Source organism: Lentinula edodes (genome assembly GCF_021015755.1).
Source record: "Lentinula edodes strain Le(Bin) 0899 ss11 chromosome Unknown C8R40scaffold_5, whole genome shotgun sequence".
Lineage (NCBI taxonomy): Eukaryota > Fungi > Basidiomycota > Agaricomycetes > Agaricales > Omphalotaceae > Lentinula > Lentinula edodes.
This window is the reverse complement of record NW_025764311.1, coordinates 551,315-565,694: the sequence shown is the minus strand read 5'-3', so window position 1 is coordinate 565,694 and position 14,380 is coordinate 551,315. Positions and strand designations below refer to the sequence as shown.

Here is a 14,380-nt window from a genome sequence, read left to right as displayed (position 1 = left end):
CTGATGCACCCCCGTAAAATGATTATGAGAATTCTGAGTGGATCCACTGGACAATTTTAACGATACGGTACATATATTTCATTTGTACATGATCTTTACAATTTGCTTACCCACCTGGATGGTTTTCCCCTTATCCGCTGTGTGACAGAAGAAAGAGGTGGCATACTACATTCATTATAAGAATATATAGGGTTATAGAAGATAGAATGTGACAACGAGGTATTACAGGTGATTACCAAAAACGGCGGTGGCTGTGACCTCGTGGGATCTGAATATATGTAGAATTGGTAGAATTGACGAAATTTTTCACCCTGTAGCCAGATAGATAGATAGATAGATATTGCTTCGCTCCGCTCGCAATCAATTTGAGTATTTGAGCCGCCTACATAATAAGATTTTTGCCTACAGAATTCTTCTTGTGCTCTTCGTTGAGCATCGTGTTCCGGGATCATGGCTTGCATGTACCAAGCTGACCTGCAGTCTGGTTGATACATTCAGAAATCATGCCTGGGGAAATAAGACGCAGTTTCCGATTCGGTAAAACTATGAGCAAAACAAGTATCAAACAAAACGAGAAAGAATGATAACGCACTAGCATTAATCAAACTTTCAAAGTTTCGGAAAAGCTTTCCAACTACACTTCTGTTCTCGCCACCCGCATCCTAAAAATACACGATTAGGCTCTATCAGGCTGGGCATGATTATGAGTTCGATTTTGCACGTCTGCAGACAACCGCTTGAGGACATCCGAAAGATGACCAAATACATTTTCTATTTACGCACATCCTGCTAGGGACACGTCATTATCACTCGCAGTACTTGAATTCAACCCAGAAAGAGCTAGGAGCTGCTGCCACGAGGATCCGTCGATTTATCATTCGCAACACATTTAGGTGAGCGGAGTCCAAGAGTAGTCGCAGGCGTGGCAGGCCATAGAATATACATATCGAGACACATTGAAATTGATAGCCTAACGCTGTTGTTAGTTCTCGAAGACAATTTCTTCGTTCGTGTCAAATTAGGTCAAATTGAGAAATGTTCGAGGTCGGTCACGTGAAACCTTCTCCTCAGAACACTCACTGCTCAGCGCTCAGTACTCAGTACTCAGCTTGAACTTGAACGAGGCTATACCTAGCTAAATTCTTCAAGTCGCTTCGTCCAATCTACTCTCAGTGATACTTCTGGTGTAGAACTTGATAGGAATGAGCTTCTCTCAACCGGTGAACTTTTGACTCTTTTCCTGCCTTCAGAACCGACCATATACTAATATATTGTGTGATCATGCCTGAATTTACCTGTCAAGATCTTCAATTTATGTAATAATATCTCTAAAGGTGTGGTATGACACTGTGTATCAGCCAAGAAAACTGAGGCAACAGATCGTTTTGCAAATCACACCTCTTCATCTAATTGGACAATGCAAAAAAGGTATAGGTGTTGTATTGATCTAGCCCATGAGACTAATGTATTGGCTTTATCTACCAGCAAAGAAACGCCTGACAGTTTTAATCTCAAGCAAGAAAACTCCTGGTTTCAAGTTGCTGGTTGGGTATATTGTGCGAAGTGGACGGGATCTTAACATCGACCGATTCACATCGAGTCAACCGTTCATTAACGTTCAGACGTATGAACTCATCCTCAAAGAATGTCTTGTCGTCGAGAAAGCATTCCGTTGACATCCCTCCCTCCTACCTCATTCTCCTGGCTTTTCTAATGTGGTTATTTACATTCTACGCAAGGCCATAATGCATTTGTAAGTCTTGCGTGCAGAGAAATCCGGGATAGGTCACGGTTTTGTAATAGGATGCTAACATTTCAATCTCATAGACTGAGAACGAAGACATTTGAATGACATGCTCATGTTGCCTCGCTTTTTCAACAGTTGCCGTTCATCAACCGCTACAGATGCTAGAATTGACACCCCTCTATCTCCCTACCGAGAAAATCACGTCTTTCTTTGTTTCTTGTTCACTGGCAAGGATATATGCGCTGAAGTTGTCCCTTCCATCTAACTCTCAGTACTTTGTGAATGCCTTCGTTTACATTCTACTAACTCTAATAAACGTTGAAGAACAGCGAGTTAGAGGTAAGCACGGATTCATGTGGCTGACAGCAGTCAATTCAGTTTCCTGGCATCTTGCCTTCTTTTTTTTTCTCAATTTCGCCCTGGGCCACTAGGATCGTTTACCATTCCGATGACGGATGGTGCTCTTTCTTACAAGGAGCAGGCAATTTTCATGACTGAAAAATGTATAAAAGGCTCGGCACATAGGTTCGTATTTTCTTCAGTAGCATTCCCCATCCAAGGTTCACCTACTTTACACTTGAACATGCTTTCTACCATTCTCATCAACGCTGTTACTCTTGGTCTTTTGGTCGGTTCTATTTCACCTGCTTGCGTCTACTAGCTCTGATTTTCAAAATCTATGATCAAAGTCCACCATCGGTGTAGTTGCAGCACCAAGTGCTATCAATTTAGGACCAACCGCAGTCAACCTGGGCACTGCTGGAAATTTCGCAATCCTTTCCAAGTCGGGCATATCAACTGTCCCTCAGTCTGCCATCAGTAAGTCATTTGTCTTCAGAGAGGTTGACACCTTTTAAAAGACCGACACATCCAGCTGGCGCTATTGGAGTTAGCCCCATTGCGTCGAATGCTTTCACCGGGTTCTCCCTCACCCTTGATGCCAGCGGGACATTCGCCACATCTCGCCAGGTCACAGGCGAAGTCATGGCAGCATCATTCTCTGCTCCCACCCCTTCGAAATTGACGACTGCTGTATCCGACATGCAAACAGCATTCACGGATGCGACTGGTCGTGTCAACCCAGGTTTCATCAACCTTGCTAGTGGTGCGTTGTACAAATCACATTCTCAGATCTTGACCGTTGAGTTAACCTCTTCATCTTAGGTGCAATCGGAGGTCTTATTCTTAAACCTGGACTATACAAATGGAGTGGAGCAGTTACCATAAGTTCTGCTGGTGTCACCATCTCTGGTACTTCTGCAGATCGTACGTCGACATACATGATGCTCATCACGCCACATTGATCTGCGCTGACCCATTGACTTTTTTTAGACTTCATTTTTCAGATTGCCAGTACTTTCAGTCTGTCAGCTGGAGCCCGTATTACTCTTTCTGGAGGTGTTCTTGCTTCGAACATTGTCTGGGTTGTTTCGGGTGCAGTTACTGCCGGCCCCGGCTCCCATATCGAGGGCGTAATCCTAGGACAGACGGCCGTCACTCTTGAGACAGGAACTACCATGAATGGCCGAATTTTAGCCCAAACCTTTGTTGCTCTGCAGGAAGTAAGTCATTATTATTATGGTTGTTAAAGTTCGAACACTAAGCTTGTGCTCCCTGTATTTAGGCCACAGTCGTTGGATAGACACTTGTTTCTGGCCTTCTTTTGGTTGTGATATACGTGCTCTTGTAACGTAGTTATTGGTTCTCAATGGTCAAATATTGGTTATTTCTTTCTTTCAAAGTAAGAGTCTGATTTTGAGCATGCATGCTAGAGTTCATGACGTAAAAATAGACAAAAATCTACTAGTACTGACTTGAAATGTCGTTGCCCTTTTGTGTTTTCGAGTTTTTACCCTTTCGACCTTCCTCCACTCAATGCGCGTATGCTTTCTGGGGTTGCCCATGACATCCAATCATCGACTCGGTTATTTGAAAGGTTATACCCTACAGCCCGAGTGGTGTTTGTTCTTTCAACTGCACCCAGCGTCAAGAAAGGGATTTCAAGTTCCAAGTTTTGCTTGCTTGTGCTGCAAGTATCTCGTGCAAGTGAAGGTGTCAGTGAACGCTTGAGAGCAAAATCTCCCGTGAGATTTTCACCACGTTCCTGTGGTTGTTCGTTGCCCTCATGATCCTAGTCTCATTGCTTGCTCAGTTTAGTTGTTGTACCATGCAACAGAGGTCCTGCCCTGCGTCTCGTCTGTCTGATCCAAGTCTGATCTTATCCTGATCTTCCACCAAAAGAATAGAATTCTTCGAGGCTGAAGTTTCGAACGCTCTTTTCAATTATACACCACCATTGCAAACCGAAGATGCGAAATGTTGTCAGTGCCTCCGACTACCAACATTCCAATGATCCACATAACCTCTAAACCTCTTTCCGAATCCAGGCTCACATTCAGCCCAGTACATACATCACATCTTTGCTTGAACCCGCAACATCTCCAAACCCTCTTCTACATCTTTCAACGCACAATCTTGCCACCAGCTATCCCAATTCTCTCTCAGCGCGCACCCCAAAGCGACAATCTGCTCCGCATCCAACTCCTGTCCTTCATAATGTATATCATCAAACTCTGGCATATTCAACTCATTGTAATAACCCTGCTTCCTGGAGTTCTTTTGTAAGTGGTTTGCAAACGGCCGGCGCAATTTATCATAGACCTTGATGAGATGAAGCAAGGATTGAGGATCGGGATACCTTGGTTGGATCAGTTTTGAAAAGAGATAACCTAGGACGAATCCGTCCTGCAGTGGCTCGAATTAAGGATCTCAAGGTCTAAGCCACTATGAGGTGACACTTACTTCTATGGCCTGTCCTGCACCCGCGCCTGTGAAGATCAATGGGCTCAGACAAGACACAGAAAAACAGGAAAAAATTCCAACCCAAGTGCGGAGTCATTGCATGAGCCGCGTCTCCAAGAAGAAGTATCCGACGAGTGGTGTACGTCTTCAATGGATGAAGATCTTGAATCGGCCAACAAGAAGGATCTTCGATAGTCTATGTATACACCACAATTTTAGTATTGCAAGCAAAAAATCAACACGGTCGCTTACGCTAAGCAATTGGATCGCCTCAGGCTCCCATCCAGAAAATGCGTCGAGCATTTCTTCTGTGGTTCGCCGATTCCCATGAAAGGCCGGAAATACCTTTCCTTCACCTTCTGGCTGGGAAATAAACGCCGCAATATTTATGAGCTTCCCTCCATTGATAGGATACACGACTATATGCTACAGAAGAATTTCTTGGTTACTGATATTGATGTCAAAAATATTAACTGGACAACCCACTTTTGATTTTCCATTGTACTATCGCAAGGAATACGAAGGAAACCGTTACGGTACATATATATTAGTAGACATAGAGGGCAGGCTTGCTTACCATTACCGCATTGACCAGTGCTCTGTGATTTGGGAAAAGTCGCTCAAACCTTTCTCTCGTCACAAGTCCACGAAACGCTTTCGAGCCTGTGAAAATCAATTGCCCCCCGAGGCCCGTTGTATTTGATAGCGATACAACGTGTTTTCGAACCACAGACTTGATGCCGTCTGCTCCGATAGCCATATCGCAAGACGTGCTGTACCCATTTTCAAAAAATAGCTTCACAGAGTTATTAGTCTCTTCGCAGCGTTCAAGACGATGCGATAGATGGATCTTGCAATTGCATGAAGAAGACGCGGAAGAAGAATCGGATATAATTTGTCGAAGAAGTGCACTTTGGAGGTTTGAACGATGAAAGCAGAACCCCCCGTCTACATTTAAAACGAGGTTATTACTGATGAGAATTACAGGATGGATAGGGCGAACCTCTGGTGAAGATTTTACGAAACGTAAATCCCTTTTTTCTATCGCTCAGCCGCATCTCAAACGCCACTTCTACGAGGGGTCTTGTTAGTAGCAAGGTTTGATTAAGACCATGCATGGTACACAGTCAAACGAGGATACGGATGAAGCGAATAATACCAACTTTGAACATTGGACGGCGGCTCTTTGAGGAGCACAGAAAGATCTTTTTCGAGACCCAACGATTTGAGTATCTCCCAGGTTCGCGGCCAGACTGTCACCCCTGCCCCGATCTCTGTGATTTGTGCCGCTTGCTCATATACATTAATCTCGATATTTGTATAGTCCTTGAGCGCAACAGCACACGCCAGTCCGCCAATGCCTCCTCCACTAATAGCAGTCATTCAGCGTTGATCGTGATCTACAAAAAGAAATTCCAACAATACTTACACAATCGCGATTCGAAATTTGGTCGGGTTCGTGGACCCAGTCATGGTGATCGAACACTATCAGAGGGCTAGTGAAAATTGGGAAGGTAAGGAAGTGGGCTTTATAGGAATCCGGGCTATATACGCGTCACTAACGCCAAGTCGCCACACGCTAGCATGCCTTCAGGATCGTACCGTAAACGGTCTTACATTCAGCCCGCTTCTAAGTCGTGGCAGTGGACGGAAAGCAATACTGAGACTACACCACAGTGGCCGCTATACAAAACCAAGCGATCAAAAACCCAGTGCATGTATAGTTATAGTATTTCAGCCTCAGATTGTCTTGAGGACGGAAGTCTCATTTCGATGACTGGAAATAAAAAGAACATCAAATCTTCGAAAGGATGCGCCTTCGTGGAAGGAATATCAAATCATTCTGGCGGTATTCAGTAGAAAAATGAGGATTTTCGAGTTGAAAAGAGACGTACATGATACGCTTTGATCGCACTTAGATAGCGTCCAAAATCTGGACCAAAGTTCGACTTTCACGCGTTTAGGGAATGGCGTTCTGCCACTTCGAGGTCATATATCTGGTTCATTTAATATTCAAGTTGACAATGGGCATTCTAGCATTCCGGCGCTGTTGCAGATATCAAACTGCGTAAATAGGCGTGAATCCAATGTCATCGAAAATAGTTTCTACAATTTGCCTCTATGAATTATATTCTAAGGTGTCAGGAACCAGCAGGTGCAACAGTGGAAAAGAAAATGGAAAAGCAATTAGTATTACAATTGTGCATTCATGATAATCAATCCAAACAGATCGTCTATAAATCGTCAAGATGAGGTAGCATACGATGGGGGTGCTGAGACCAACAATCAGTAAAGATTTCTCCGAAAAACGCAGAATTTCACGAACCAGGTGAACGGGTTGCATTTTGTAGGACAGAGATCAACGAATTTCTTTCCTCGTCCGAAAGATTGTCGGCGAGACGAGCGAATCCATTCATCGCCGCCTTCCTATCTTCCTTCGTCAATTCTACCATTCGGCGCATTAAATAGTCCGCTTTAAGTTGTGATACTGTTTGTGACAGATCTAACTTTTCCAATGTTTCGGACACTTCGCGGTCATTCATAGCAGCATCAATGGACGCGAGAGAGTCCAGCAAATGAGAACGGTATTCAGTGGTAGAGCCGGGGCTGGCCTCAGTCAGTTCTGCGAGAGCCGCAGAACGTGCAACACGGGCACGAACAGCCCAGTAGAACTTCCTTCGAGCATCTTTCCAAATGGCAGGTTTTGCACATCCCTTCGCTTCCATGCGTCCCGTGCGGCTACACATAAAGCATCGTAAGTGATATTCTACACCAAGATTATAAGACTTACTCATGAAGGTCTGCGTAGAGAAGAGCAATCTGCTTATAAGTGGGCTGTAAGATAGCTTCGCGTCTCTCCAAGGCAGCGGTAGCCGCCGAGCGTGATTCCGCTGTTTTCGTGGCATCTTTACTTTCGCGCTTCAGCGAAGCATATTCAGTATCCAGACGTTCCATCAAAGCTGTGATCTTGTTCTGGCGGAACTTGATCTCAACGATACCTTCTGGCTCAAGCACACCAGCACGAGCATCAACGTCGGCGTACATTTCCATCTGCTCGGAGTTGATAGAAGGATCAAGAACGACCCATGCACCACCACGAAGTTCTCCGTTAGGGACAATGTAGACAAATATTGGCTGCTTGTAACTGGAGAGACCGTCGACAATCTTAGAACCTTGCTTGAGTACCTCGTCATACATATCTTGCTGCCCACCAGAGAAACCACGCCAATTTGCAAAGATAATAAGGGGTAAACCTTCACGATTGAAATCGAAGATCGCCTGGGCAGTCTTGTAAGCGGAATTTGGATACCAGACCTGACCAGCCTCCATGATACGCTGTTCAAATGAAGCAGGATTGGCAGGATCAGCAGGAACTATTCGCTCGATAGTGCGTGTCTCGACAGCAATGACACCCATGGGGATACCACCAAGCCGAGCCCGCCCAACGACAACTGTCTGCGCCCACCCGCTGAGTGTTTCTTGGAACGATCCTTTGTCAAAGAATCCACTCATCCATTCCGAAGTCGCTTCATCAGTCTTGCCTTCGATGAACCACCTCGGATCATATGCGCCTTTAGGAGGGGTGTACCCGATGTCACGATCCCAAGAGTCAGATGATTCGAGAACAGGTAAGGCACCGTCTTTGACCTCGGGAACATAGGACAACCACTTTAGAATGTGCGTAGCACCTTCAAGGTCGCTGCTTGCCGTGAGATGCGAGACACCGTTTTTGAACATGATTTGAGTTCCTCCAAGTTGGAGGTTGGAGGTATAAACTTCGCGACCGAGCACTTTGTTGAGAGCACCTGCGCCTGTCAAGATTATAGGTTGACCTTCGACTTGAACTGCACGCTCTCCAAGTCGGACAAGATATGCACCTATACCAACAGACCGTGCGGTGACGAGTGTGATGGTGAAGATATCGTCGTAAGCCCTAGATGTTTCTCCGGCAATAAGACCAGAACCCTTCAGAGATTCAACTCCAAGACCATCTTGCAGACCAATGATATCAGTGATCTTATGGCGCAGCTCTCCTGCTACCTCAACATCAACAGTTTTGATGGAATCATGGCCTTGCTCCTCTAACTTCAAGTAATTCTCGTGCGTCAAGTATAGGTAATGGACTCCCTTCTCAGGATGCCCTTCCTCGTTCCAAGCGGCCGAGAATAAGGGTATGAGCTCTTCAGCCAAACCGATACGAGCTCCAGAATTTGCCGACAGGTAGATTCGAGGAAGGCCTAACTCCCTCGCGTACTGAGTGACAAGATAGAAGAATTGGTCTTCTATGGGACCGAATGATCCGATTTTGTAGGTGATGTCGTTTGCTACGACGACAACTCTACGACCTTGAGGGAATTCTGGCGTACGCATAGTGAATACCCAGCCTATCATTCCAAAAGTGTTGTTGCCCGGAGCTCTGTCGACTTCGGCGAGTTGATCGTGCTCATCGAGGACTAGCTCCTTCGACTCAAGCAAGACTCTGGGTTTTACAAGGGTCGGGCTTGTAGCGCGAGCACTGTCCCATAAGTTCTGCAACGCCTTCGAGAACAGGTCTGGGAAATCGTAGACATATGTGGTACCGATGAGGTGCGCCTGATACCGTTTGGGCTGCAGCGATTCCTTCGTGGAATATGCTTGGTGAACAGGTTGGAGGTGAAGCGGACCTTTCTCCCCTATCGACTTCAGAATTGTGGTTCCTTTGTCAGTGGTTATTTCTTGATACCCATGATAATTGACAATGAAACCGGAAACGTTTTCAATCACGCAACGGATGGGTGTAACATTCCCCTCGTCATCCTCCAACGCGATTCGGATCTCGGAACCAGTGACATGTAAACGCCACAAACGTTTGCCGTGTCGTTCAATGAAGCCTGAGATGGCAGCGAGAACGTCCTCGTAGGTAACAGCGAGATTGTAGATGAAGTTAAGGAAGATATGATTACAATCAGTGTTTCTTTGTTCAGCCGTGACCAATTCGAGGGCATCCAAGACGGTCGTGACCAAGCGATCGGTCTCGGAGATGAGGTACTCTGCAGTACTCATACTTCCCCGAAGCCTACCAGGCCGAACTAGAGCACGGACAAAGAATCTGTTGTCTAGTTGGTTTTCTCGAGCAACGGCATGGTAGATGTGAATCTGCTTGCTTTCAACGAAAACAGGCTTAAGTTTGTAGTTGGATAGACGACTAAGTTCAAGCTGGAATGCCAGGGCCGGTTCGATGTTACGGATAGACTGCTCTTCAGTCCAAACACGATCGACTTCTCGAAGAGTGAGGTACACGGGATACTGACTGGGACGGCAAAGCATGATGGAAACACGACCCACGCCACGCTCGCGAAGAGTTGAGGATTGCTCATTGACAAAGGCAGTAAGCTTCTCAAACCATGCATCTTCAGGCATGTCATCCTCCTCTCTAAAAAGACGCAACGCGACATTGAGGACGTTGGGAGGGGACTGAGGGTTTCCATATCGTGAATTGTATTCAATTGCATCAAAGAGGGGCAATGCGGAGGCGACTTTGCTGAAGCCCTTTGCCAGTGCAAGGAAGTTCGGGAATGATGAGATAGCGCCAACACGGATTGGTTGGGATTGGTGTCGGCTGATGAGATAGGTCAGATCACTGACAGACGCCGACCTTTTACTTTCACTGAAAGGTAGTCAATAGGAGCTCAATCAAGAGAGGATGAATGACTTGCCCCGATAAAGATATACGAGGCGTTGAAGGAGGAGAGTGAGACTGGCCAAGATTGAAGCGCCAGGTAACTATACTTGGAGAATCACCGTCATCGAGCTCATCTCCTTCCTCGTAGTCAATGGAGAGTAAAGTGTAAGCCTTATAAGCACGACGAATATAAACCTCGAAAGCGGCTTTCGTTGTCTTTTAGTATAATTACATCGAGATGATCTAAACCACTCACCAAGAGGGACCATATGGTCTTCATGCTCGAAGAAGGCAGAAAGTACATCGAACACAGTATAACGAGAATCACTGAGTTCTCGCAACACTTCCGCAGACGGGGTATGAACAGTGTTCACCTGCTCGCCGTAATACTGACTGGTGACCGAGCTCTTCAACACGGTTTCCATTTGACCAAGTCTTTCTTCGTACGAGGGCATTTGGCCCATGATAAGCACCTCCCGAGCTTTGAGGGATACGGAAGTTGACGATCTGAAAATCATACAAGAGTTCAACAAGAAGTTGGACAGAGAAAAACATGGCACCTACTTGGCTTCCAAGGAAGCGAGGTCCTGCAATACCTTGTACAAAGGACTTTCCGCATTCGAAACGCTAATACCCTTAGTCTTGATGTGATTGAGTATCGTCAGCACCAGCTTCGCTTTGCTCGAAACTTTGATGTGACTCAGGACAAGGCTGATGACTTTGTCCAGATCATCTTTGTTTTGTTCACGGAGCGTAAGAATTCGTGCTTCAATACTTCCGCCAAACATTCTTTCTGTAGCCTCGTATTTCTCAAGCAAGTTAGACCAAACTTTGATTTCATGGCCCTTCAAACCACCAGTAAATCTATCCAAGACATCGTAGATCGCGCCCAATTGCGTACGGAACATAGGTCGATCTTGTGGTAGGACGCTACTCTCGACAAAATTCTCGAGCACCTTTTTGATTCGAGCAGCGGGGAATTCGCCTTTGGCTTTGGCGGTTTCAAGAGCAGCGTGAATGCTATCATCAAGCTTGGCAGGAATACGTCCGGAAAGTGAAGAAAGGATAGCAGTTAGTTCGGAGTAAGGAAGTTCTGGATCATGAAGGATGTCGATAAGGTCTTTTACCGTAGAGGCCATGATGGCCTGGTTGTCGAAGCCATCTAAGATGTCATTCAAGACCCCAAGGCAACGGATGAACCGTTGGTGAGGCTTGCTACCGGTAACAGCTGGAGTGCCCATCGTAGGGAGTAGACCTTCAAAAGGTTTAGCGTGCTTGACGCGACCAGGGTCATCCAAGGTCAGAATACCGAGGATGTCACCAGGTTCGAGGCTAACACCGGGCTGTTTGATGAGTTGCACAATGCCATCTTCGGACGCGACCAAAGGCATGTACATTTTCATGACCTATAAAATTGTTAAAATACAATGGGATGAGCGAGACAATATTGAAACGGCATACCTCTATCTCAGCATATTGTTCTCCTGCGTTGATGTGCTCCCCACTGTCGACGAAGAATCGGATGAGCTTTCCTGGACTTGGACTCCTCAATTGAGTGGGGTCATTTTCCTGCTCAATCAAACAAGTTTTGGCGTCCACCATCAAACGAAGCGCGCCAACTTCTTCTCGCCAGTAAATAGAGTGACTCCTTCCGTCTAATAGGACCAGAAGACCACCATCGGCCAAAGGACGGGCACCAACCATGGTGCTGCCTCCATTGAGATATAGGGTCCAGGCCGTGGAAGAGGATCTCGCAGCAGTAAACGAGTACCTAACGTTCTCGTAGATGAAATCAATGACGAAAACGGTTTTGAGGACGTCACGTGCTGGGACTTGTCCCTTGTCCAAGATGCGCTTGTACTCCGTCCAACAGGCTTCCGAAGCAAGATATGCTTTAGTGACAGCACCACAGATCACAGCAAGAGTGGCATCGGGACGTTCGGCGGTAAGCTTATCGCTGATGAGGGAATCCAACCATCCGGTAGTGATAGTGTTGTCCTTGAAGTCATCTAATTCGAGGAGCTTAATGAGATACTCGACAGTCGTTCTAAAATCGCCACGAATACTGAGTTCTTTGAGGGCGATGATCATATTTTTGCGACTCTCGCCTCGGTCTTCGCCGTATGCAAAGATATGTCCAAACTGCGAGTCAGCAAACTCGTGCAGACCACCCGCAGAACTGACGGAAAAATAGCCCCAAACATTCGTACTGGAGCGGAAGTTCAGCTCCTGAAGGGAACCAGAAGATGGCTTGAAACCGGCGTCAGGATTTTCGGCAGTGATACGGACTGCAACGACGTGTCCTTTAGGTCGTGGTTTGCGTTGAAGTTGGTTCGCATCTGGCTTGATCATTTCAAAATCGATTTCAGATGCGGCATTTGGAGCTACGCCATACAGTTGGCGAATGTGTCGGATGCGGTGGAGGGGTATGCCCATAGCTACCTGAAGCTGGGCAGCAGGTAAATTGACTCCGGACACCATTTCAGTAGTGGGATGCTCCACTTGAAGACGTGGGTTCAATTCCAAGAAATGGAAAGAGTCATCAGCATGGCTGTAAAGGTCTGAAAACAGGTAAACTGAGGGAAAAGGACAATAACGTAGGCAAGACGTACATTCGACAGTACCAGCGCTGACATACCCAACGAGTTTTGCTAGGCGCACCGCGGCCCGCTCCATTTTCTCAAAAGTATCCTGTTTTGCAATGGTAACGGGGGCTTCTTCAATGATCTTCTGGTGACGACGCTGGACAGAACAATCACGTCCAAACAGAGATATAGCATTTCCATATTGATCAGCAAGAAGCTGAACTTCAAGATGGCGAGCAGCTCCAGCAAGCTTCATAATGAAAATGGGAGAGCCTAGGACGGAAAAGGATGAACAACGGAATTGTTAAGAGTGCACATTTACATACCGGGAATTTCTCCAGCTACGGCGTGGTACGCGTTCTTGAAAGCCTCAGGTTGCTCAACTTTTCTGATACCCTTTCCTCCGCCTCCTTCACTAGCCTTGATCATGACCGGCCATCCGATCTCTTCTGCTTTCACCAAGCCTTCTTCGACAGAGGTGACACAGGCATCTTGGTAGGCCTTATCAGGCACTATTACGTATCCAGCCTCCGAAAGGGCGGTATCAGTAATGCCAGTTCCAGACCATGGCATCGTTGGAACGTCAGCGCTTTGTGCGACGATGGTACTAGAGATCTTATCACCCAGACTCCTCATTGCACTTCCAGGAGGACCGATGAAGACGATTTTGTTCTTACTAGCAGCTAGACTCTCCGGGAGACGGGGGTTTTCGGAGGCGTGTCCCCAACCAGCCCATACAGCATGGACACCAGCACGTTCTGCAACATCGACGATAAGATCAACATTGGCATAGTTGTTGTTGTTTGACCCTCCAGGAACTTCGATATAACGATCAGCCATGCGGATGTATTCAGCATTAACCTTGAGATCTTCTGGGGTAGCCATGACGGTGAATTCTACCTGACGTTCACTACCAAAGGTTTCGTAACTCCATTGTCGGATCGACCTAATTTCTTTCACGGCCGCGATACCTGCAGAATAACGAATTGAGCTCCTCGTTCAAAGACTAGGTAGCAGGACGTACCGTTGTTGGCAATGAGGACCTGAAGAGGCTATTGTCAGTTACAAAACCTCTGTTGTACGGATTGAGACGTGCCTTGGTGATTATAGTATGGCCTCCATTCGCCTTGACAAAATCATAAACGCTGCTCGGCGATGCCTTATCTAAAGAGTTACCGCCTGTACGAACCCGACGCGTGTGAGTTATACTATAGCACGCTAATTAGGTTCAAGGGAACGTACCAATAAAGTACTGCACCCTGGAATGGTCGTAGGCCGACATGGCAGAAAGTGAACAGCAGATGAAGAGACGTGGTTTTCTTTTTGGGGACTCGATCCTTTCCCCAAAATTCGAGACGCAGGGTGGTCCAGGGTGCGCTATTGCAATTAGATAAGCAGTCAATGTCAATGGCCTTCTTCATCATCGAAATCTGCAGCGTGAGCTTATCCAGGTCTTAAGTTCTATGGTAATATTTTCGTCTATCCTTCCGGCTCCTACAAGCATTATGCAGGCAGTGTGGTGGTGTGGTGGTGTGCGGCTTTCAATTTTCATCAGAGAATTAGGCCTAGACCCTACGTTCTGGG

General features: G+C 46.4%; 3 protein-coding genes across 3 annotated transcripts; 1 reads left to right on the top strand and 2 right to left on the bottom strand.

Annotated features, from left to right (window-relative positions):
• Window positions 1–2,330: 2,330 nt before the first annotated feature.
• Window positions 2,331–3,389, top strand: C8R40DRAFT_1158889 (ice-binding protein; the record flags this gene model as incomplete). Its single annotated transcript, XM_046229792.1, has 6 exons — window positions 2,331–2,379; window positions 2,459–2,566; window positions 2,622–2,852; window positions 2,912–3,013; window positions 3,080–3,309; window positions 3,372–3,389. 6 exons carry the CDS (start codon window positions 2,331–2,333, stop codon window positions 3,387–3,389), a joined length of 738 nt encoding a protein of 245 aa, XP_046090066.1.
• A 770-nt stretch (window positions 3,390–4,159) lies between these two features.
• Window positions 4,160–6,051, bottom strand: C8R40DRAFT_1263123 (uncharacterized protein; the record flags this gene model as incomplete). The annotated part of the gene is made up of 8 exons (XM_046233855.1): window positions 5,979–6,051; window positions 5,713–5,918; window positions 5,553–5,621; window positions 5,127–5,497; window positions 5,036–5,053; window positions 4,802–4,975; window positions 4,550–4,745; window positions 4,160–4,476 (listed from the first exon to the last, which is right to left on the bottom strand). Exons 1-8 carry the CDS (start codon window positions 6,020–6,022, stop codon window positions 4,160–4,162), a joined length of 1,395 nt encoding a protein of 464 aa, XP_046090065.1. The 5' UTR covers window positions 6,023–6,051.
• Window positions 6,052–6,476: 425 nt separating this feature from the next.
• Window positions 6,477–14,329, bottom strand: C8R40DRAFT_1088188 (acetyl CoA carboxylase). Its single transcript, XM_046227400.1, has 12 exons — window positions 14,039–14,329; window positions 13,893–13,975; window positions 13,821–13,839; window positions 13,123–13,767; window positions 12,824–13,069; window positions 11,673–12,772; window positions 10,776–11,617; window positions 10,468–10,718; window positions 10,246–10,417; window positions 7,341–10,196; window positions 6,876–7,288; window positions 6,477–6,822 (listed from the first exon to the last, which is right to left on the bottom strand). Exons 1-12 carry the CDS (start codon window positions 14,076–14,078, stop codon window positions 6,794–6,796), a joined length of 6,696 nt encoding a protein of 2,231 aa, XP_046090064.1. The 5' UTR covers window positions 14,079–14,329; the 3' UTR covers window positions 6,477–6,793.
• Window positions 14,330–14,380: the final 51 nt, after the last annotated feature.